The following is a 20,802-nucleotide window of genomic DNA, read 5'->3' on the forward strand; positions in this document are numbered from 1 at the left end:
CCTATGATGTATTCAAGGCCTTGGTATGACCCTGGTTGCTGCCTCTGAAATTGGGGTTTTGGTTGTTGTTTTTTTCTCTCTTTAAATTTCCAGTGTCCGCAGCTGCTCGTTTCCAATAGAAGGGCAAGGGACTTCTGAATTGTGGCTCCGCGCTGGGCCGGGCTCGGCTTTCCTGGGCGGATACCAATTGTCTGGCGTCCTGCACTTGCAAAGTTGCATCTGCCCATGTCTTGCTGGAGATGCAGGGAGTGGTGGGAAACAGAGAGTGATGACGGTGTCAAAGTCAATGTCTTTCTCCTCTGCGTTGTGTGAGTAAGCAGTGGCTGCGCATAGCCGGGGATGACTGGGAATCCAGCCAAATGCGAGAGGGAAATGCAGATTGGCGTGGCGAGTGGTCGGCGGTGGTGGAGTTTGTATTCGTGGCAGTGTGGCTGGTGCTTGATAAGAGAGAGACTCAACTCCGTACCGAATATTCGACAAACAAAAGTGTCAGCAGCCTGCGTTCTACTCCCTACACATGCCAAGTATCGGCAACTTGCATGTACATACCATCTTTACCTCCAGTTCTACCGTTCCGCCAATAGCTCTGTGGCTCTTTCTCATATTTGACATGAAGCACGACGTATTCGGTACAGACAAGTGTGACAGTCTCGAATCCGTTTGGTCGCTCCCCAGGGCACACCTGGGATATTGTCGAACCATGTTTGCCGTCTGCTGTCTATCGGGACTCGTTGACAAGCAAGACCTTGGCAGGTCTATGCGATGAGCCGCGATCCAAGGGCGTGGCCGCAAGCAATATCGGGCAATGATGCGCCTATGTTGCGTATCATCCGTTGGCAAGTACACTACTTCTCAAATGTCGAAAAATAGAGCGACCCTCTTTTCCCCCGGCCGTTATTGCTGATATCCTTCTGGAAGATGAGAAGAAATGCTTCGGTAATCACGACGGTGGGACAAGCTCAAGCACAGTCGTCACGACGTATCGTGCCGCGGCCACCAAAAGTCTCAATGTGCCGTGTCAGCGCGTCTATTGCGTCCTAGTGCCGTTGTAGTCTCAACTCTGTTCTGCCTCTTTTTGACAGATCAACGTGATCTGGCACCAAATAAGTTAGGCGATGAGCAGATCCCCCCGTCTGCCGAGCTTCGGCATACGTGCCGGACTTTTTGCCCGCCAATTGACAAATAATCAAATGTTGGTTACTGAGCAACATTGTCCTGGCCAATTCGCAGACGTAAGACTGAGGTACCGACGAACGGCGAACGACAATGGCCGGGGCAATTTTTCTTTCCGTGTAGACCGCGTACGCTGAAATTCGATGATTCCATATCCCAAGACTCGGCCCCAATTCACAGCTGCGGAGCCACGGAGACGCTGTGTGGTGTTTTCGCAGGCACGTATCCTTTGCCATTGTACTCCGCAGGTAGTGTAGTGCCAAAACACGCGACTTGATGGGATGGCTGGACTCCTGGAGGCCTGGCATGAGTATCAAATGTCTCTGACTTTCAATGGATGGCTGCCACGGCGCCGAGACTTCCAAGAAGTCCAAGACCAAACCCCCGTAAACCCTGCGTGCCCTGGCTGTCCTGTGAGATCCCCACGCCACCCTCATTGGTCCTTTGCAGAGTCATGCGCCACACTCTCTTGGAAATCGCCATGTCCGAGTCATCTTGCGAGAATAATGGGTGTCGTCCCACTGAGATGCTTGATGGTCTGAAGGTTTGACACTTGACAGTTCGAAGAGTGTGTGTGAAATGATGGGATGCGGCGAAGGGCAACGCAAGACATTACCGCATGCTCAGATAGTCGTGACTCTGGGACTTTGATTGTTTGCCTGTGTGCCTGTGTACCAGTTCCCAACTGTGTGGCGCCAAACGGCCATGTTTCACTCGCACGCCCGTTTGCATCATGGCCTTCTCCATCTCCTATCCTCTCGCATTAAGACGCAATCTCTGCCATCTCAACTTTGGTGTTCCAAACTGTAGAATCCGGGCTGGCCAGGCTAACCTAGGGCTCATTGCATTGAGCCTAGTGGCTGGGGTATCAACAGGGGGCCACGCAGCACAGAAAGTGCAGTCCAAGGTCTTCACTGGCGCTGTTCCTTGGAAGAAAGCTGTTCCAAAGCAGGCCTAATCGGAAAAGAGGAGTACGTATGGCGGAAGGGGGGTCTTTTGGCTTCTCGACATGGGAAACCCCAGGGCAACAGTATGCCACGAACTGGCCAGCGAGTTGCGGGCGGTGAAAATTGCAGGGCTGACGATGACTGTTGAAAAAGGGTATCGAGGATATCCTGGCGGGCTCCAGTGCGATCCTCTGCGATCTGTAGGCTCTTCGACTGGGGCCCAACGACGACGAGGCCTCGATGGAGCTCCTTGTTGAGCTCGGATTGCTATGCTACAGTCTTTGTTCTGCGTGCTCTCGCGATATTTTCGAACCCACGTATTATCAAGAGTTGCTGGCTCGCTCGAAAAACCGTGAGTTCCCTACAGCAGCTACTACGGCAGCCGTTGAACGAAAACGCCAAGAGACACTTGCGTAGTTCCGGGTTGGGAGGCAGCGGAAGATTCGCACCCGGCAGTGTGGGGAGGCGGAGATAGGGACAGTAAGCTTGTCAGCGCGCCAGGGCGGGCCGGTGCCTGATAGACGACCCTAAAAAGGGAGATGGGGATGATGACGGCACCTTTTTTGCTGGGTGCAGCTGTCTGACATGGCAGCCAGTCAAGGGCCAGAGTCTCGAGAGCCACAGCATCCTGAGGGCGCCCAAGACAGGTATTTTGCGCGCAACTTGGTCGACAGGCCTTTGCGAATTCGCAAGGGAGGGTTTGGCTATGACCTAACAGACCGCAGACGCATCACTGCAACAGAGTGCGAGTCAACCAAAGATGTGCGTGTAAGGCAAGTCTCGTGTCCGGGTCAGTCTGGCGAGGCCATCAGATCAAGGCACAGAGCAGCCTCAAGAGCCTTCCCAGAGAGGTGGTGGGTGGGTGAGTGCGAGCAAGCCTGCGGCAGGTTGGTTGACCATGGACGAAACAAGGCTCTAGCGCGAGATTTGGAGGTCGACAAGAAACAGTAGCGCGGTTATGCGGCATGCAGCTGGTTGTGAATTGGTTGGGAGTACCGCAAGTAGCATAGCATGTGGTGTCTTGTGTCTTGTAAGTGCATGTGTAACCGTGTGAGAGGACGAGTCTGCAAGGTCGAGGTTGAGCTAGCAAGAGTCGAATAGATCAAATTGTGAACTGTGTTCCACTCCAGTGCCTCCATGAACTGGGCGGCGTCCACGCCGTGCCTTCGTGCTGTGTACCTAAGCCGGGGAGGAAATCAAGGACAAGCCGACGCAAAGTGCGTCACTGCATTCACGGAGAATGCTGAGCAGAGTTCGGGCAAGGGGTCTGAGGGTTCGCGGGTGAACCGAAGCAGAATCCAGACGCGGATCCGAGCGAGGCTTCTTGGAAATTGACTCGAAGTCATCGCATGGTTCGAGTTCGTTTTCTCGGCTCCCCACGTGAAGTAGGAGGTAGAGTCTATCCGTATCCCTCGTCTCCTCGAGAACGGACTTCAGAGGGCTCGGCAGGGCCGGAAGCTCCACATTACCGGTCGGTCGTCTTCCGAAGCCGGTGAAAGAAAGAACAGAACAAAAAAAAATAGTTAGCTGACAGATGCCTTTCGGGACTAGATGGAACCGAACACACACAATAGAGTGACGATGGGAGGGGGGAAACACGGCAGAGTAACAAAATGCTGACTGATGACTGATGACCGAGGAATCATGAGCGAAAAGGGAAAGAAACACATGGGGATTGGAAACCTCGACTGGGAAGGTGTGGGGAAGTCGGCATCCACAGTCCAGCTGGCTGTAGCCAATGCCACGAATGCAAGATCGAGGATCGACGCCACTGAGGTCATCAGCAGCTGGGGAGTGGGGCCGCGTGAGTCGCGGATTCGTAACTTCCTGCACCTTTGAGGAAGATACGTGGGTACATATGCGCCTGCAGCACTGTACCGTGTAGATGCAGGCAGTGATAGGTACCTAAGGTAGTGTACGGCATCTTCCTACTGCCCCGCGAGAGTGCCGGCCAGCCGCAATTGATTGCATCAAGAAAGAGGCACGAAGCAATCAGCCACAGCTTCAAGTTCCAACAGGAAAGAAGCAGCAGTACGGCAGTGCTTACCTTGGCAAAGCAGGTAAAAGGCACGGCAACACATTCCGCATCGTCACTGCCACTTTTTCCCAGGTCCTTCAGTAAAGCAAGGCACCTTCATAAACTGGGCACTTAGGTGAGGTAGGCGCATTTGATGCTCCTGCCACGCAGGCACAAGCACTTTGGCACTTCCGCATCCGTGACGCCTGCTGCATTGGACTCCGCGGAAAGCTCGCCGCAATGTGACGCTGCTGCTGTCATCTGCCATTCATTGTCATCCGCGATGATAACGCACCATTAGATTTCTCGCTTCTCCCCAATTGGCAACGATGCATTGTCAATGTCAACCCACGTCCAGTTGCGGCGGTCAAGCTCGAGTCGTCCCATATTGCCATCGGGTGGGCGTAAGAGACTACTGGGGATGGAGTACGCTTACGGTCCGTACAGACTACAGAGTACCGTCTGAGTCGCCAAAAACAACAAACAAATCCAGCTGGCATTATTGCCATGGGTCACCAGCTATCAATCAAGGCACACGCAGAGTCGTATCCAAATCTTGAGACTAACGACCTACCCGAACTAGCTCACCGCAAATCTTCACGACAACAACAGCGAATCCCATCATCCATAGCCTTACCTCCCGTCAGTGTTACCCAGCACAAGGCGAACTAGTAAAATGGATGTCTCCGCGAAGCAACTCGCCACAGCTTAGGTACCAAGCCGCCTGTCAAACTTATCAAGCCTCATCACAAAAGGACTGAAGCATGAGATAGGTATTGTGATGGGGTCCAGTCCTTGGACGAAACTGAGACCAGCATCAAGAGATCGTGGATACTCACTACTGTGCCTCATAGATCCACAAAGTCCCTGGTTTTTTTGCATCATGAGCCATCAAAACTTTGCAGACCCCACGTCGTCCTTCAGTAGTTCGCTCAACGGATGCTTCCTCCTCCTTCTCCTTCGCGGGGTGTCTTGGATGTACTCCGTAGGCGCGCCGATCATGGCTTTTCAAACCCCGGCATGCCAATAACCAACTTCAGCGGAGCCCAATGAGCAGCCTCACCAACCATCCCACCACATCCACATTGCTGGTACAGATACAGTCTACATACATACGAATAATCCAGACTATCTCCACTCCACAGATCATCTTTTCTCTCCGGTTCTGCCTCCGACTGGGGATGTTGGGACTCACCGCCCAACGACCCCTCATTGCTCAAGTTCGAGACTCAGCTCTGTTTCCTTGCCGGCTTCCCCAAAACGGCAACGCCAAAGGCCACTTCCACTGCGCTCGCCTCATTCGTGTCATCCGTTGCTCGTTTTTGTCAGATCTACGCCATGGAATCAACTGTCAGCAACGAATTCCATCTCTTCAGGATCCCCCCTTGGCAATGATTCCGCCTCAATCATTGGGACCCTGCGCTAGGAACCTGACTAACTGTGCTAATTTTCCCCTACGCTGCTACAGGGTGGAGGAGGACAACGGTTTGGGCAGCCCTGATGATGGTATGCGTCGGGCATTACCGATCATCGCAGTAGCGCCATTTCCACCTCTGAAGCTCAGGAGCTATGGAGCTGGCCTCGACAACGACGACACTACCACCTTACGTGCTACCCTGACTGCGTACGCTACGCTCCACGCTATCACGACAGTTCTGCACCACAGAGCCTGAGCCGCAAATGACGAAGTAAATCCGCCACGGTCGCTATCCGGGCCGTGTAAGGCGCTTAGTGGGCTGTCTGCAGAGGTCTAGACCCGTGCCCCCGGAGCTCCGGCATGACCGGTGTGCCCGCTTGGTATTCGTACTTTGAGGCTTCTGAGCTCCATCATGTCATGTCGGAAGCTCGTTTGACGCGGTACGCTGCTACCAGGCTACGGTCCTAAGCACCTTGATTCAAGTCGAGCAACCAAGCCGCTATCGCGTTCGGCATGATATTGACAAGTCATCGCCTCCAGTGGGACGTCCTACTAGGGAATTCAAATTGCCGCCAAATTATTGTTGCTCCACGTTCAAACAAGATGCATTAGATCGGCAGAGGCCTCAAAGCCCCAAAGCCTTTGCTTCGCTTTACCTTGCTCGCTTGGACCCTGGAGTGCACCCAGCCCACGAACTACCCCTGAGTCGAGCAGGGCATCTGCCAAGTTTGTCAAGTCTTTCCTCTCGAACGTGCAGACTTGCAGATGCATGCACTTTGGTACCTGAATCACCGATGTTGCGAATTCTGCGCCTCAATCTACCGCCGGCGTCGGGCCGCAGTAGTGCTCCCTCGGCCCAATGCACGCAGCAAAACGCTGTCTCGCTTCGGCTCCGCCCTGGCGCCGGCATCTCTCGCCCGAAGATCAGCACTTCATAGAAACACCATGGAGCGACGATCATGCCCAGCCTTGGGAGCATCGCGGGCTTCTTTTGCTATTTCAAAAGTTGAGGATTGTACAGGTAGGATCAGAGTCAACGTTGCAAGATGGCGAGAGCAATTCTTAGCACTCAAGGTAGACAGCAGCTTGTTGGCGATCGCTCCCGTAATTGCTTACTGAATACCTCAACCCATCATCTTGGGAGCGGTTTGCGCTGATTGGCCTGGCGAGTATGGCAAAAGCTCCGATTGCTCGCAAGACCCAAAAAGGATTCAGCCGCCACGTTGCGACCTTTCGTAGACAAGAGGGTGTCGTTGGAGCGTCAGCTGACGCTCATGTGTCCATGTTTGACATGAAGAAGGCCGTGATAACTTCTGGACCCCCACCTTTCACTATCATATCCTCGTATGTCAGCCGACACTGTTTATCAAGATATCGAGTATACCAGCTGCCCCTTCATACCTCTGGGCTCTTCACAGTCCATCCAGTAAAGAGCCATCTTACACCAAGAAGCCATTTGTCCCCTTGCCAGGCTGAAGTGCGCCAGATGCGCGGTCTAGCAGCCATGGTGAAGCCATCACTACTCAGCCTTATGGAATGGTTGAACGCCGACGAAGGAAACTTTCAGTACGCTGCTGGAGAATTTCCCTTTTCTCTTTCCGAATCCCCTCTATGAGATATTCCATGTTGACCAGCGACTGACACTCATCGGGGCTCTGAAGCACAAGGTTGTTGTTTCTCATGGCGACAGTGGCCGTCGGCGCCATATCTATCGTGAAGGGCCTCGGGCTCCGGCAGGCGCGGGCTACTGAGCGGGACTCTGAACTGAGAGTCATGGTGTTGTGAGCATGAAGGATGCATGGATAGGTTCGGCTTTGGTGTTATGTCTTGGTGGTTATATCTCTAGGTATTATGGATGTATTATCGCGATGACTAGCAGAGATACATGAGAGCGAGTAATCCAACACGAAAGCAAGAATGTCATGTTGGCTTAGGGGAATGTATTTGAGTATCCAAACGGTATACAAACTCGAGTGTCGTTCATCGATGAAATCATCGCCATGCTTGTCTCCTTCGTCTCACGCGATGATATCCTCCCCTCTATGCCGGAGCAATCCTAACTTCGTAATGGTGTCGATTCTTTCTGATCTTGTTCCAAAAGCCTCATCTATCTCTACAGTCCCTCGCCGTCATCGACATATAGGATAGCCAACCTTTCTATGCTCGGCAACTCCTCACCAGCCATGAACCCTCTAGACCTCCTCTCTCCTCCTCCGGAACCCATCAAGAATCAACCTCGCCATCTGCCCATTCGTAATCGGAATCTCCCTCTCCCCAACCCTCTCCCTCCTCACCTCCTCCTCGGAGGCCCACACAAAATCACAATGCTCCTCCGGATCAATTTTCACCACCTCCTCCACTCCCTTTCCCCCATAACCATCACCCTTTACCGTAACCTCAAACGCAAACCGGCAAAACACCTTCGTCCCAGTCCGATTCGTAAACACGCTCCCCGGGTCCCTCCCCTCTCCCTCGCTCACGATTCTCACAATCTCCACGGCCTCGAGCCCAGCCTCCTCCCACAGCTCGCGCGCGCACGCCGCGAACAAGCTGACGTCCTCTGGATCCGCTGCGCCGCCGGGCGTCTCCCAGCGTAGGGGCATGCTGTCGTGTGCGGCGCGCTGGAGGAGGAGGATTTTGTTGGTAGAGGGGGAGAAGACGAGGGCGCCTGTTGCGAGGCCGTCCCATGATTTGGAATTTGTGGTGAGCCAGGTTGTCGCTGGGACGTTGTAGGGTTCCAGGGAGGGCGGATAGGTGAGGTGGAAAGCGGGTGGTGGTGGGCGCGGTTGAGCTTGAGGTTGTGGCGGGGGTTGAGCGGTTTCGGGGTTTGGTGCCATGGCGATGATGTTCTTTGGTTTGCAATGATGTCTTTGCCGAGGATTGAGGCTGAATTCTGGTGATGCGATGTTGCTTCTATTCTTTTCCGCGCCAGATGAGGTGACGTCGAGTGAAGTCAAGTGAGGTTGTGGAACGTCGTGCGGGTGCGGAACGGAGCTTGTTTTGTGGGGGAGTTTTTGGTGTTCTTTCCCGGAGCGGTCCCAGTTTTGCGGCTGACGATGGCCGCCTTGCGGGCTGACTTGAGGGCGGATTCGCCGCTGATGCCTGGGACGTGGAACAAATTCCCGTCTAAAGACTTTCACTCTTTTAAACTATCTGGGAGTCTCAAGGCTAGGGTGGGTGCCAGGTCAGCGTCAAGCTGCATTTGCATTGAGTCAACAATCGTGAGTGTTCCGCTTTCTGGTGCGTGATGCTGGAATTCTACTTCGACGATCTTGAACAATCGACGTTTCAGTACAGTCTCCCTTTGATGGAATCATTTAGCATTGAGATGCTTGTGTTTGAATAATACTGTACGTTAGGTACTCGAAACTCTACTTCAAGTTTGTTGCTTCGTAAGACCTCCTTAGCTTGGGTATGGCATTGATGCAACCGCGACTAACGAAAGAGCCTTGAGGCAGGCAGACATTCACGCTGGAGGTTCATGGGAGGCATATGTCGCATACTGTGAGGCTGGTACACCGTAATGGTTTTGTTGTGAGCTGCGCCGCGCTTGAAATGGACATATGTCGGCCTTTTTACCTTGTCAGATCGTGTGTCAATCTGCTCATCACACCCTCCTAGACCAAAAGTCTACAAGAAGATTCCCCTACACCTCAAGTTACAGCCCCATGGTACTGCATTCTTTCCGTCGGTTCTTCCATGAATAACTCTAGTCCCTGTACCGATTCTTCATGGTGTATTTCGCTCTACTGCGCCAACCTGAAGAATTCCAAGAACCACGGGCTCATGAAAGGTGCCCGAGAAGACGAGTTTCTCCTTATGCTCAAACCATGATGTAACTATATCAACTCTCTTTGATTGATAGATATGCTATCACCGCCACTGTCCACTGGTTGCAATCCGACCGGAACCTCCTCCCCACCTCCGAGGCATATCACCGCCTTCACCTCGAGGAACCTCAGCAGCACCAGGTACCCTCACTTCCCCCTCCCTCGCCTGCCCAGGACACAGAAGCACCGGAGTAGCCTCCGCAACAGCAGGCCCAGCAGCCGGATTCTCGCAACCTCCCCAAACGGCAGCCACCCGATCAGCAGGTCTTTCCTCCCCGTCGCCCACGGCAGCAGGAGGATACACTCTGCCGACCTCACCATCACCACAGCCGCCGGCGCCACCTACCTCACGCGCAACAGGTTCAACCAACTCCCCCTCCATAGTTTCCTCCATATCCTCCAAACCCCCTCCCTCGCCCGGATGGAACTGATTCGGCCGCGGACAGCGCCGGTGTCTCCCGCCACGACGCCTCTTTCTCCCCTTCCTCTCCATCCAGATTTCGTCCCTCGAGGGTCGGCTCTCGAGGTCTAGTTCTAGATATCGGGCGATCTTACCCATGATCCCGGTCGGCGTGTGATTGGTCTTACCTTTTGGGTATACTAGGCATTCTTCGCCGCAGGGGATGTCGTGGGGTGAGTTGCGGGCTCGCCTGACTGTTCGTAGTCTGCCCCATGAGGGACTTCCCTCGCGCTCTGTGGGCTGTGGGGATTGTGGTGGTTCGTCCATGTGAGATGTAATCAGGTAATTGAATTCTAGCAATGGGGTTGTGGTGCTCTTGAAGGTTGGTTTGAGCGGGCTACTCCAGTCTTCAAGAAGGAGAGCCAGCTTTTACAGCAACATTATCGTCGAGAGATTCACTGCCCAGAGCTTAGCCTAATGGCAACGACCACCACATGTCACACATTCACTCGAGGCCAACGATTTCATTGATGAGTTACGGGCGTCTGATTGCTGTATGCTAACCCTGCTTGCTATTGTGAGCCTCGCATGTCCATCTAGTAACCGCAATCGCCATATTCCTTTCCCTCATGATCCCATTCTTGGTCCTGGATACCAATCCGTTCCGAAACCAAACCCGCAATGCCAACGGCAGACAAACTAGGCTGTCTATTAAAGGCGGGAGCAAAAAGAAAACCGTGATTCCCCTGCAAGAAACCGATGCACAACTGCCACATGCTAGCCATGTGTATTAAAGTGCAGGTCCTGCGAAAGAAAAGAGAAAAGGCGTACGCTGGGACCGATGAGGAAATAAGTGTCAATGCCTGATGGCGAAAGTCGAAGTCCGTACCACAGAAAAGGAGAGTCGCTATGCCAACTTGATCGTTGCTGCTGAGTTGCGGTGAAAGAGCAGTGGTTGCGGAAAGGCCAAAGCTAATCAAGACCAAGACTCAATGAAGTATAAAGGCTTTCCAAAGCAATCGTATCCGCCAAGACACACAAGACGAACTGTTGTAAAGCTCATTGCGCTAGGAAAGCTCTTTTGACTTGTCGTGGCACCTTGCTGCAAAATGCATGCACAAGTGCGAGCGGCCATGATTATTGCGCTTATGGGAATCGTGGTTGCTCTTGCCTAAACATCCAGTCAGTAAAAGGAGTCAAGCATCAAAGACATTAGCGTCAAGGACTTACCTGATCGGAAGATTTCGAGAAAACTCAGCTCAGTGCCCACACTCAAGCATCCGGTGTTCCAAGAACATTCGCTCCATGGTGCCGAAGAGGAGTGGGAGTTTGGGGAGTCTGGGGAGTCTGGAGATCCTCGTGGTTTTCGGGTTCCTCGTTGGTCATGGTAATGCCATCGCGGGGATCCTCGCGACCGTCAACGGCGTTAGAAGTGCCACGAAGGGTGGGAGTATCAGGGTCGTAAAGGTTGTCGGAGAGGCTGACAGTACCGCCGCTAGGAGGGGCAGGACCACCGGTGGTAGGCGTGTGAGGACTGTCGACATGGGGCATGTTGTTCTCATACAACTGTTGTCCAGGGGAGTCGATGATCAGCCTGAAGATATTGGTCTGACCGGGTATAAAACCAGTGGCGTGCGGATTGGCAATGGTGTGATTGGGAATATGGGGAGGGGGCTGATGCTGCACCGGTTGTTGCGGCTGCGGTGCAGGGGGCACGACTGTGGAAGTCCCAGATCCGGCGTTCGGGGTACCTTCATCTTCCTCGTTGCCTTCAAGAGGGATGAACTCGATGCCGCCACGAGAAGGGACCGGGGTGTGCCGAGGGACGATGTCATAGAGCGAGGTCGTCTGCATCGCTTGCTCAGGGTGAAAGACCTGCAGAAACTGCTCCTCCTTCCAGTTCTCGTAGACATGCTCAATGGTCTTCTGCACACGCTCCGAAAGGGTAGGCATGATGTCCGGGGCGTCGTCAACGATCTTGTTGTATACGGCAGCGAGCATGTCGGTGAGAATCTGGACACCCACAGTGGCGTCCTTTTCCTTGTCCTTCAGCTCCATGTTCTCGCTGTGGAGATTAAGAAGTGTCCTTATGACTTGGCGAAGCTCAGCTCGAAGACGTCGATTCTTAATGCGGAGTCTATCTCGATCTTGATTGAGAGCCAGAGCCTGGCCTTGGATGTCTGCCATCTGCCGGAACAAGTTCTCGTTCTGGATGACTTTGTGAGATGCCACCTTCTCAAGTCGCAGAATGACGGCCCGGAGCCCCTCGTTCTCGTCAAAGGCAAGACCAGCGGTGCCAATGGCCTCCCTCAACTTCCCATTCTCGGCCTTGGTTCTTGCACTGTCTGCCTTGAGCTGAGCATTCTCAGCCTTGAGCCGAGCAATCTCAGCCTGAGTAGTCTGGAGCTGCTGCTCCATTTCTTCACAGCCGTCAGTGCCAAAGGGAGTGGTGGTGGTGGTCTGGAGGAAGAAAGAAGTCAGGATCAAAGGGGAGAGAAGGGGTCTTTATATAGATAATGGAGAGCTCCCAGGCAGCGCCAGATCAGTAAAGCAGGATCAGTAACTCAACATGAGATGAAATGTGGACGTGTGGAAAGAGCCATTGTGGTTGTTCTTCCACGTCCAGTTACTGATTGGGGGGCTGCGAGAAGGATATCAAAGGGAGGAGACTCACAGTGCTGGTGGTGGGCACAGGTTCACCACAATGGCCACTCTGGCCGCTGCTGTTGGCAGCACCAGCCGAAGCTGGGCCACTAACACCCCGGAGGCCACCCGGGGCGGCGATGGCAATGCCACCGCCAGCAGCGGCCTCAACCGCCGACGAGAACTTCGCCGGGATGGCATCCCGAGGGGTGCCACCCACGGCCACCGGGGCATTGCTGTGACTAGTGTCAGCAGCAAGAGACTGTCCGGCGACCGCCGGCTGCCGGACTGTCCGCATATTCGCTGCGGCATGATCTTGGGGCGCTGGGGGGTGGGCGGCGGCGCCCGGCACAAAGGTCGAGGCGGTGGCCTTGTATGGGATGGTGTAGGGCGAAGACATGGTGGATGATGATGCTGGAACTCCTAGTTAGAATGAAGCTTTGATAGGTACCTAGGGAAAGGTTGGGAATACCTTCGTTGGTGGGCTTGTTTGGTTGATATAGCTGGGATTGAAGACTGGAAACGTTGGTTGGATGGGGAAGAGAAAAAGTAGAACAAGGGTGGAAGGAAGAAATCCGGGTAGAAGGGTAGGGAATTCAATGTGTCCCTCCGTCCGTAATAGGTCAACCGAGGGCGGTCAGAATATTTCTAGTATTTCACAACTGATCCTGAGGAAGCAGCGACTGATTTGTATGAGGAGGGCTCTTTCCGCGTAGGCTTTCTCCGATAATTTACAGAATCGTTGTCCCGGCGAGCAAAGTCCAACACCCTGAAAGCACCACAGGTTCTGCGCTCTGCCAACAAGTCAAACAGATGAACCGTGCTACTAGAGAATTCATATGGTCTCAATGTTTGGAACTGTGTTCCGCCGTTGTTTGGTGCTACCTTACCAACACCAAAAGATGAAGAACTCCGGTCTTAAGACCTAGTCCAGCCGTTCGTCGGTGTATGAGGTGGCTGGCATCGTCAAATCTAGGGACAACAACCGGAAGTGAGCATTTAAAAACCGCACAACTGACTGCAGCGATAATACAGAATTCTCGTCATTTCGGAAACTCGGAGGACATCAACTGCAACATCGGGGAGTCTGTCGTCGACAACTCGAGATCGCGCGGGGCCGGAGCGGACGTGAATTACGGCCCCACTACGGGAAGCCAAGAACGGCGCTAAAATCTTAGCGACGGTTGCCCCAGGGCACAGGGGGAGGTACCTTCCACCTGGAACCTAGAAAGTTCTCTTCAAATGGAAGCTCCTTCCCAAGCTCCCTTCGGACCTTTGCTGTCGGGCCCGTGGGAGCAAGTCAAACATTGACTGCGTGCGAGCCTTGTCATAATTCTCTCTTGCAAACTTGGTGTCACAGAAACATAGCCGCAAACGCCATACCTTGGACCGATCCAATGGACCAGACATCGCAGCAGGACAGCCCTCTGTCCATTGCGGCCAATGTCGCCGGAATCCTCACATTTGTCGTCGCTATTGTCGCAGCGGTGTATGTCAGAATCACATATTTGCGCAACAGCGACGACGAGTATTTCCGGGTCAAGGCCTCGCTGTCATGGTTCAAAACGGAATCCACATGGCTATCGGATCTTGTTCGTACAGCCGGTGAAAGATCAGGAGGTCCCCATTCTCGCCAACCTGAATATCAGATGTACGCCTTCGTGATGGACGACTTGATTAAGCTGGAGAAACGGATCCTGGAACTGCTGGCCGAGGCCGAGACCAAGGCTGCGGGCCAAGACGCCGAGAATCAGGGTAAATGGACCCTCGTGCCCAAAAGTTGGAGCTTCACGACCAATGTCGCCATGGCTTGGCTGCCGGTCCGGACCAAGACGTTGGAGCTGGTCCGCCAGAGAGAAGCATTGACGGCAAGAGTGCAATTTACGCAAATGAGCATGATATCTTCGTAAGATACTTTTTTTGCTGAGGGGCTGTTGGCCGCTATTACTGATAACGTATCGCAGTCGGATTCGAGATTTAGAATCGAGGACCACGTGGACGGAAGCCAAGGCCGAAGAGAGCTTTATTCGTATGGAGAATCAAATCTCTGAGCAGAGAGCCCAGATCCATCGGCTGGAGGACCTCGTCTATCGTCTGATGCATCGGAGTCGACTCAGTCACGGTCCAGATTCACCGTTGGTCGATCCCATAAGGTCGCGCCGATTATCTAGTCCTTCGCAACAGCTTCCAAGCGAGTTGGAGAATCGAGGGCACCACCGGCGGGCCAGTTCGCAATCTACCCGGCGGTCGAGGTCCAAATAACGAGTCGTGAACCGCCTATTTAATGGAATACCCTCCTTGCAGCAAATAAGCACCTGCCACCGCCAGGCTGGCCACCGCCACGGGAAGGTCAAGCTCCAAGACGGACCAAATCCACACACATCCCAGAGTTGGCGCCTGTTTCATGATATACAGATAACTGAACGTGTTGGTGATGTAAATCAGATGGCATCCAGCCCACACTCCGGCCACGAAGAAGATGGCCTGTCGAATGGGATGCTGGTAACGAGCCGGCAGTCCCGGAATAAGGTTTGGACTGGACGGGAAAGCATGGAGATTATAGAAGAGGAAGAAGAGCACTACCGCGCACCGTCGTCATCAGCGAAGGAGCAGAATGAAGGGGACCGACTTGAAACTCACCCATCAACGCAATGAGGGTACGGCTGAAGACGTTGAGCCATTCGATCTCCTTGGCATACTGGTTCTGGACGAGTACGTCGAGGGTGCCGTGTACCATGGCAAGACTTACAGTCCAGAGCAGTGTATCCATGATACGATCCATCAAGGGAGACAACAAGGCCTCTTCGTCGTCCTCATCATCGTCACTATCCTCGCTACCCGGCCTGTCAATTCGGACGGCACCCTTGGGCAAATTCTTATTCCGCGGGTCTTTGTCGGCCTGCTTGAAAAGACCTCGGTCTTGGGCCATCTGCAGCAAAGTGGCTTCGCTGGGAGCTGACCGATCAGGCTGGGCAAGGGGGATGCCTTTAGGATCCTTCACCCTCTTTTCCTTGGTCCCCTTTTTGGCCATGTTTGAGGCTGCGAGTGAAGACTCGATGAACCGTGGTTGAGACTTCCCCTCGCCGTCCTTCGCCAATCCGCTCAGGAACACCTCGAGCTTCGACGATGCCAATACGGAGGTCTCTTCGTCTGTGAGATGCAGCTAAGTGACAGCTGCAAGGTAGGTTGTCGTCGGATGTCTTGGTCTGGTCACGTGCTGCTGAGCTGCTTTGGCTGACAAAGACACAGTTTACAGTTTGACAGTTCCTTGTCCCGCCGTCAGCCCAGAAGGTAGCTCGACTCCTGGAGCTCACCAGCTGTCAGGGAAGTCCTGCACCTGGGAAAATAAAGGTAGACAGCTCCCCTGGCCCCTGCTGCAGGCCATCGGTCCAGTGACCAAACGAACCCATGCGGCCATGCCCTGTCGCATGACACACTGCTCCGGACGGCCAATTGCCAGGCGTCGCTCGCCCCTCAGGGCGGATTTAGTGTTGTAAGGGCCCCCGTTCCGCGAGGATCTGTCACCGCCTGCATTTTCGGGAAGGGAACGGGTGCGACCACACACCGACGGCGCAGATTGCGCGCCAGTTGCGACAGGATGACCGAACTGAGGTGGTGACGGGAGGCAGCGCGAGTGAGCGAGGCACCGAATCGTCCGGGCCCCAGCTCATCCAATTTCCCAGCCGATCGTCTCCCGCTATTTGCGACCACCCACACCACCATTGACAGCCACCACCACCACCCGTTGTCGCTAAGAAGCTCCTCCGAGATTAGACCAGGGTCCCCCAAAATCGCAAGGTGGCATCTCACGCTTCTGCTCTTCTTTCCCGCGCGATGCTGCTTGCCTCGTGACCTCCATCGAGTATCCAGTGCTGCTTTGCGACTCTCTTAGATTGCTCTGGGAACTCTTCCTCCTCAACATACACCTTTTGCGACCTCTCCGAACCCGTCGTCCTTCTGGCGCGAGGCTGCGACTTGCCGACACACGCCACACCGCATCCTCGAAATACTCCTCCCGAAAAATAACCCCACCTTGGGGAACTCGAAACCTCCTCACCGACGAAACGATATCGTATACCAGAGCTGCCCGGTGTTGGAATCTGCGACAATTGTAGTTGACAATGGGTTGGATAATGCTCTTCGGCGCCTTGCTGGTGGCTGTTGCGCCTGCATTGTATATATACCTGGTCCCGCTGATCACGCCGAGACTCCCAACCCTGGAGAACAAACGCATCTGTCTCTTGATTGCACACCCGGATGATGAGGCCATGTTCTTTGCGCCAACGGTTTTGGCCCTCACCAAACCGGATACAGGCAATCACGTCAAGATTCTGTGTTTGAGCTCAGGTCAGCAAACATCCTGGGGATACTACCGAAAGGGCACAAGGACGCTGTGGCTGACAAGAGGGGCAACAATATAGGCAACGCTGACGGCCTGGGCGAGACTCGCAAGAAGGAGCTGATCAAGAGCGGCATGAAGCTCGGTCTGCAGCAGGAACACGACGTCTTCGTCATTGACAGCCCGTGAGCAATTCCCCCTCCTAACCCACTGCCCCTCAACTCCACTCCAGGCCCTGGACGAGCTAATCTGACCGCCTCCCGGCACCTCCAGCGACTTTCAAGACTCCATGACAAACGTCTGGGACAAGACCAAGATCTCTACCCTCCTCGGCCGCGCCTTTGCACCGCAGCTCGCCCGCCAGCGAGCTGCCGGCGAGGAACCCGACGCCAACATTGACGTCCTCATCACCTTTGACTCGACCGGCGTCTCTTCCCACCCGAACCACATCTCCTTATACCACGGCGCCCGCGCCTTCATTGCCGCCCTGTCCACCAACCCACGCTGGCCCTCCCCCGTCGACCTCTACACCCTGACCTCGGTCCCCTTTGCGCGCAAGTACACCAACTTCCTCGACGCCATCCCCACGCTCTTCTCCTGGGCCACCACGGCCGGCAGCAACCCCCCGAAACCGCCAAAGAAGCCAAAGAAGGAGGACGACGATAGCGATGACGAGGACGAGGAAGACGACAACTACCACCCCACGGCGCTCGTGTTCCTCAGCGAACTGGGCGCAAAGGGCGGTTGGGCCACGGCGTGGAGCGCAATGACCACGGCGCACAAGAGCCAGATGGTCTGGTTCCGCTATGGATGGATCTCATTGAGCAGGTACATGGTTCTGAACGACTTGCGGCTGGAAAAGGTCGATGCCGAAGAGGAGACTAAGGCGTGAGTGAGCTACACCTCAACTCTGTCCAGATATGAAATAAGTCATGAGAGAGAGTGAGAAAAAGAGGAAAGAGGAGTTGATGGTAAAGCATGGATCGAAAAAAGAAAATGGCATATCCTACCTAGCATCTCATATTCCCCCTACCTACCACCCCCTTTTCATCATGAGCAGGCGTTTTTGCATGGACTCCTTATGTTTTGGGTAGATACCAACATATATCACCAGGGGTACAAAAATCATCAGCGTTGCAGTTACAGAATGAAGATCAGGTACACCAGATGATGGGAACAGAGTACATCTCCAACTATTCATCGGTACCCCATTGAAAGAAATATTGCAGTAACATCGCATCAGAACACAATTTTTCTCCATGACATTGGTATTTCTATTCATTGAATTGTTTACTGGAGTCCATCTAACAGACAGGGTCCTCTCGACATGTCTGCCAGATTCCTCTTGCCAAAATGTATCGCCTTCTGCCATCTACCACACCAAGGCCTTCAAGACCTCCTTTCGGAACAGGGGACCGGTCTGTGGTAACCTTTGCGAGTTCAGACCTTCGACCGGGCTAATCGCTTCTCCTTCATTCACAACCCCCTTACTTGCCGGCTTGCCAAGCTCAAATCGTAGACGATTCTCCTGCTCTCCAAATCTGACCTCCCTTCGTTGGCGGACCATTCTTCGGGTTGATCGTCTGAGGGTAATCGTCATGCTCTCATACACTGGGTCGCCCGCCTCGGTGACAATGGGTACAGCTTCCGCATCCTCCGCAGCCCCGTCTGGTTTAGAAACCTTTGGCCGGCTTGGATCGGGAGCCAGTCTCCGAGTTGGCTCGGAGCGAACAATCTGCTTCACCCATTTGGTTTTGGGCGCGGCGATGTCTTGATTCAGGATCCTGACAGTCCCTCCATACGTCGAGTACGTTATTGGATCAGGGAGAAAACGGCGAAAATCGTTGACAAAGTCTGGGATAATCTGGGATCCCAGCGCGGGCTCGCGGCGTAAGCGTACGCTGGCCTGCCGCAACCATTGCTGGCACGAGCGTTGGATGGAGTACCATGACATGTGTTGCTGTGCTTTTAGCCGATGGTGACGAGAAATCGAAGCTGGCGGTGGCGATGGGAAAAGGGTCTCAAACAGAGCTGCCTCGACATCCTTGCATAGTGAGTCGTACCCGGCGCATGTATGTCTGATGGAGTCCCAAGCCTCATCCAGCTTGCCAGAAGCAACCAGCGACCTAGCGTAAATATCAAGTTCACGGAAGCCGGGCTTTCCCAGGTGGGGATTGGCCGTCATGGCGTCCCATAAAGCCAACACGTCGTGAGACCGAACGACCCTGTTTTTGTCGCCAATAGTCTTGTACTCTCGGGTGACCGGTTTAGAAGATATCAGGTAGGTCCACTCCAGGAGCGACGACCAGGTATCTGGCGGTATGGGGATGCCCCATTCTGCAGAGATAAACTCGATTAGTTTTCTGGCTAGAATGACATGACCAGTGCAACCGAAAGACTGCACAATGGCGTTGATCAAAGGCTGTGTTGGCGTCGGTGTTCGCCTGTTGCTGTCTGCCCTGTTGGCCTTGACGATCGTTGCTGCTCGATGATCTCTGTCGGTGATGAGGATGCCCCATACTTTATAAAGAATTCGAGTCATCTCCCTGACTGAGCCAGCGCGTGCGCAGGCTACTAGGTACGCGCAGTAGTACTCTTCGTCCACCACTTTGTGCTTTTTGCGGATGAATGCATTCAGTCGTCCGACAGGGGCGGGCAAGCTGAGTAGGCGATGTAAGTCGTGAGTGGGTTCCCAACTAGCACGGCCGTAGGTGAACCTCCTATTGGCAACAAGACTAAGTCTCAGTCTCTCGAGGGGCCACAAGATCCGGGTGTCTTTAATGTTCTTCCTCCGGCCATGTAAATCACGGAGTCGCACTCGCAGCCTAGCTTTATCGTTGTGGGAGTAGGCTGGGTCTGTGAGAAATCGAGTCTTAAAGTATTCGGTATAGTCCTGGCCATTCCTGTGGTGGCTATCTTCCTCCCCCTTCGTCACATCCCAAATTTCCTTGGCAGCCTGGACATCGGATGCAGCACCGGCGCATCTTAAGAGAACGACGTAGTCAAGCCGAGAAGGCTCGTTACCATGGTAGGATCGTAGACCGAACAGCGTACGCAATGACTGAAAGGTGCTTTTGTAGATCTTGGGAACACCAAATCGATCGGCGACCGAGGCAAGAGAGCTGTACTGGCCAAGTCCATTCTCGATATGCAGGCCGTGGGTCGCATTGCTGCCAGGGCCGACGCGAGAGGGGTCCAGGGAGCGCACGATTTCCGAAAATGTAGTCGGTGACAGCCTTTTCAACGCGTCCGCCGCCTCAATGGCCCGTGGGTGACATGCTAGACCTTTGACACTCTTCGCTATTTGAGTTGTATCCTGTGATTGAACCGCCCGTAGCAAATCCGCGAGATGCGCGTCGGCAGATTGATCTGAGCGCGACTCGATCGCAGGGGCCGAGGTGTCGAAGCTGAGCTTATGCGACTGGGACATGCATCTCGTTGAGATGTCCAGCCCATTTCGTGGAATCAGGGTTCTGGCGGGTGCTGTTGATATGGGAAAAGGGGGCAGATGCCCGTAGCATCTTCGTAATCGGGCAGCCAAGATTTTCGAGGGCGTGCCGCGAGGGGGTCCTCGATGCCGCAGCAGCTGTCGAAGGCCATTGGTCTCTATAGCTGCTATCATGATGAAAGGCTGCGAGGTCTGTATCGAATCATGTCTTGTGCTTCGAAGCCAATGGCACGGCCAAGCGGAAGTGGTGTTTCTTCAAAGATGTGGCTGGACTACCGTTTTGCTCGCGTGAGGGGAGGTGTTGAGTGAAAAGGACAAACACAAAGCTGTCCCCTCACTGCGAAGGGGGACGTACCGTACCACATCGGCAAGCCATGGAGGCACAGCTCCCCCAAGCACAGCTTACGCAGGTCGAGGCGTTTTCCCCGACAGCCCAGCTTCCCCAACTTTGCTTCTCCCGCTGCCGCCGCCGCCGCCGCCGTTGCTTGCCGCCGCCTCCTCCTCATCCATCGGCCGTCCTCCTTGTCTTTCTCCGCCAGTGCCTGTTTGCCCGCTCAAAGTTACAACAGAAGTGCTGCAAGTGCCTGC

At 54.2% G+C, this 20,802-nt stretch overlaps 7 protein-coding genes across 7 annotated transcripts; 2 read left to right on the plus strand and 5 right to left on the minus strand.

Annotated features, from left to right (window-relative positions):
- Positions 1 to 7,746: 7,746 nt before the first annotated feature.
- On the minus strand, positions 7,747 to 8,530 carry HER10_EVM0008561 (NUDIX domain-containing protein; the record flags this gene model as incomplete). Its single annotated transcript, XM_035478078.1, has 1 exon — positions 7,747 to 8,530. Exon 1 carries the CDS (start codon positions 8,389 to 8,391, stop codon positions 7,747 to 7,749), a length of 645 nt encoding a protein of 214 aa, XP_035328274.1. The 5' UTR covers positions 8,392 to 8,530.
- An 897-nt stretch (positions 8,531 to 9,427) lies between these two features.
- HER10_EVM0007595 (uncharacterized protein) lies at positions 9,428 to 10,111 on the minus strand (the record flags this gene model as incomplete). The annotated part of the gene is made up of 1 exon (XM_035477147.1): positions 9,428 to 10,111. The coding sequence occupies one exon, from the start codon at positions 10,109 to 10,111 to the stop codon at positions 9,428 to 9,430; it is 684 nt and encodes a 227-aa protein (XP_035328189.1).
- Positions 10,112 to 11,056: 945 nt separating this feature from the next.
- On the minus strand, positions 11,057 to 12,827 carry HER10_EVM0007624 (uncharacterized protein; the record flags this gene model as incomplete). The annotated part of the gene is made up of 2 exons (XM_035477176.1): positions 11,057 to 12,244; positions 12,459 to 12,827. 2 exons carry the CDS (start codon positions 12,825 to 12,827, stop codon positions 11,057 to 11,059), a joined length of 1,557 nt encoding a protein of 518 aa, XP_035328191.1.
- A 997-nt stretch (positions 12,828 to 13,824) lies between these two features.
- On the plus strand, positions 13,825 to 14,337 carry HER10_EVM0006701 (uncharacterized protein; the record flags this gene model as incomplete). Its single annotated transcript, XM_035476280.1, has 1 exon — positions 13,825 to 14,337. One exon carries the CDS (start codon positions 13,825 to 13,827, stop codon positions 14,335 to 14,337), a length of 513 nt encoding a protein of 170 aa, XP_035328121.1.
- A 367-nt stretch (positions 14,338 to 14,704) lies between these two features.
- On the minus strand, positions 14,705 to 15,458 carry HER10_EVM0005509 (uncharacterized protein; the record flags this gene model as incomplete). Its single annotated transcript, XM_035475123.1, has 2 exons — positions 14,705 to 15,006; positions 15,068 to 15,458. The coding sequence occupies 2 exons, from the start codon at positions 15,456 to 15,458 to the stop codon at positions 14,705 to 14,707; spliced, it is 693 nt and encodes a 230-aa protein (XP_035327994.1).
- Positions 15,459 to 15,873: 415 nt separating this feature from the next.
- Positions 15,874 to 17,956, plus strand: HER10_EVM0012280 (GlcNAc-PI de-N-acetylase). The gene is made up of 3 exons (XM_035481678.1): positions 15,874 to 16,774; positions 16,849 to 16,951; positions 17,040 to 17,956. Exons 1-3 carry the CDS (start codon positions 16,549 to 16,551, stop codon positions 17,656 to 17,658), a joined length of 948 nt encoding a protein of 315 aa, XP_035328591.1. The 5' UTR covers positions 15,874 to 16,548; the 3' UTR covers positions 17,659 to 17,956.
- Positions 17,957 to 18,020: 64 nt separating this feature from the next.
- On the minus strand, positions 18,021 to 20,778 carry HER10_EVM0012439 (uncharacterized protein). Its single transcript, XM_035481835.1, has one exon. The coding sequence runs from the start codon at positions 20,386 to 20,388 to the stop codon at positions 18,139 to 18,141; it is 2,250 nt and encodes a 749-aa protein (XP_035328608.1). The 5' UTR covers positions 20,389 to 20,778; the 3' UTR covers positions 18,021 to 18,138.
- Positions 20,779 to 20,802: the final 24 nt, after the last annotated feature.

Source organism: Colletotrichum scovillei (genome assembly GCF_011075155.1).
Source record: "Colletotrichum scovillei strain TJNH1 chromosome Unknown Contig00010, whole genome shotgun sequence".
Classification (NCBI taxonomy): domain Eukaryota; kingdom Fungi; phylum Ascomycota; class Sordariomycetes; order Glomerellales; family Glomerellaceae; genus Colletotrichum; species Colletotrichum scovillei.

Bases quoted from the DNA above. Each gene is read 5' to 3' on its own strand.
- HER10_EVM0012439 (XM_035481835.1), bottom strand. From the start codon at position 20,388: ATGATAGCAGCTATAGAGACCAATGGCCTTCGACAGCTGCTGCGGCAT.
- HER10_EVM0012280 (XM_035481678.1), top strand. From the start codon at position 16,549: ATGGGTTGGATAATGCTCTTCGGCGCCTTGCTGGTGGCTGTTGCGCCT. The intron at 16,775-16,848 runs GTCAGCAAACAT...GCAACAATATAG, and splicing joins GATTCTGTGTTTGAGCTCAG to GCAACGCTGACGGCCTGGGC. The intron at 16,952-17,039 runs GTGAGCAATTCC...CGGCACCTCCAG, and splicing joins GTCTTCGTCATTGACAGCCC to CGACTTTCAAGACTCCATGA.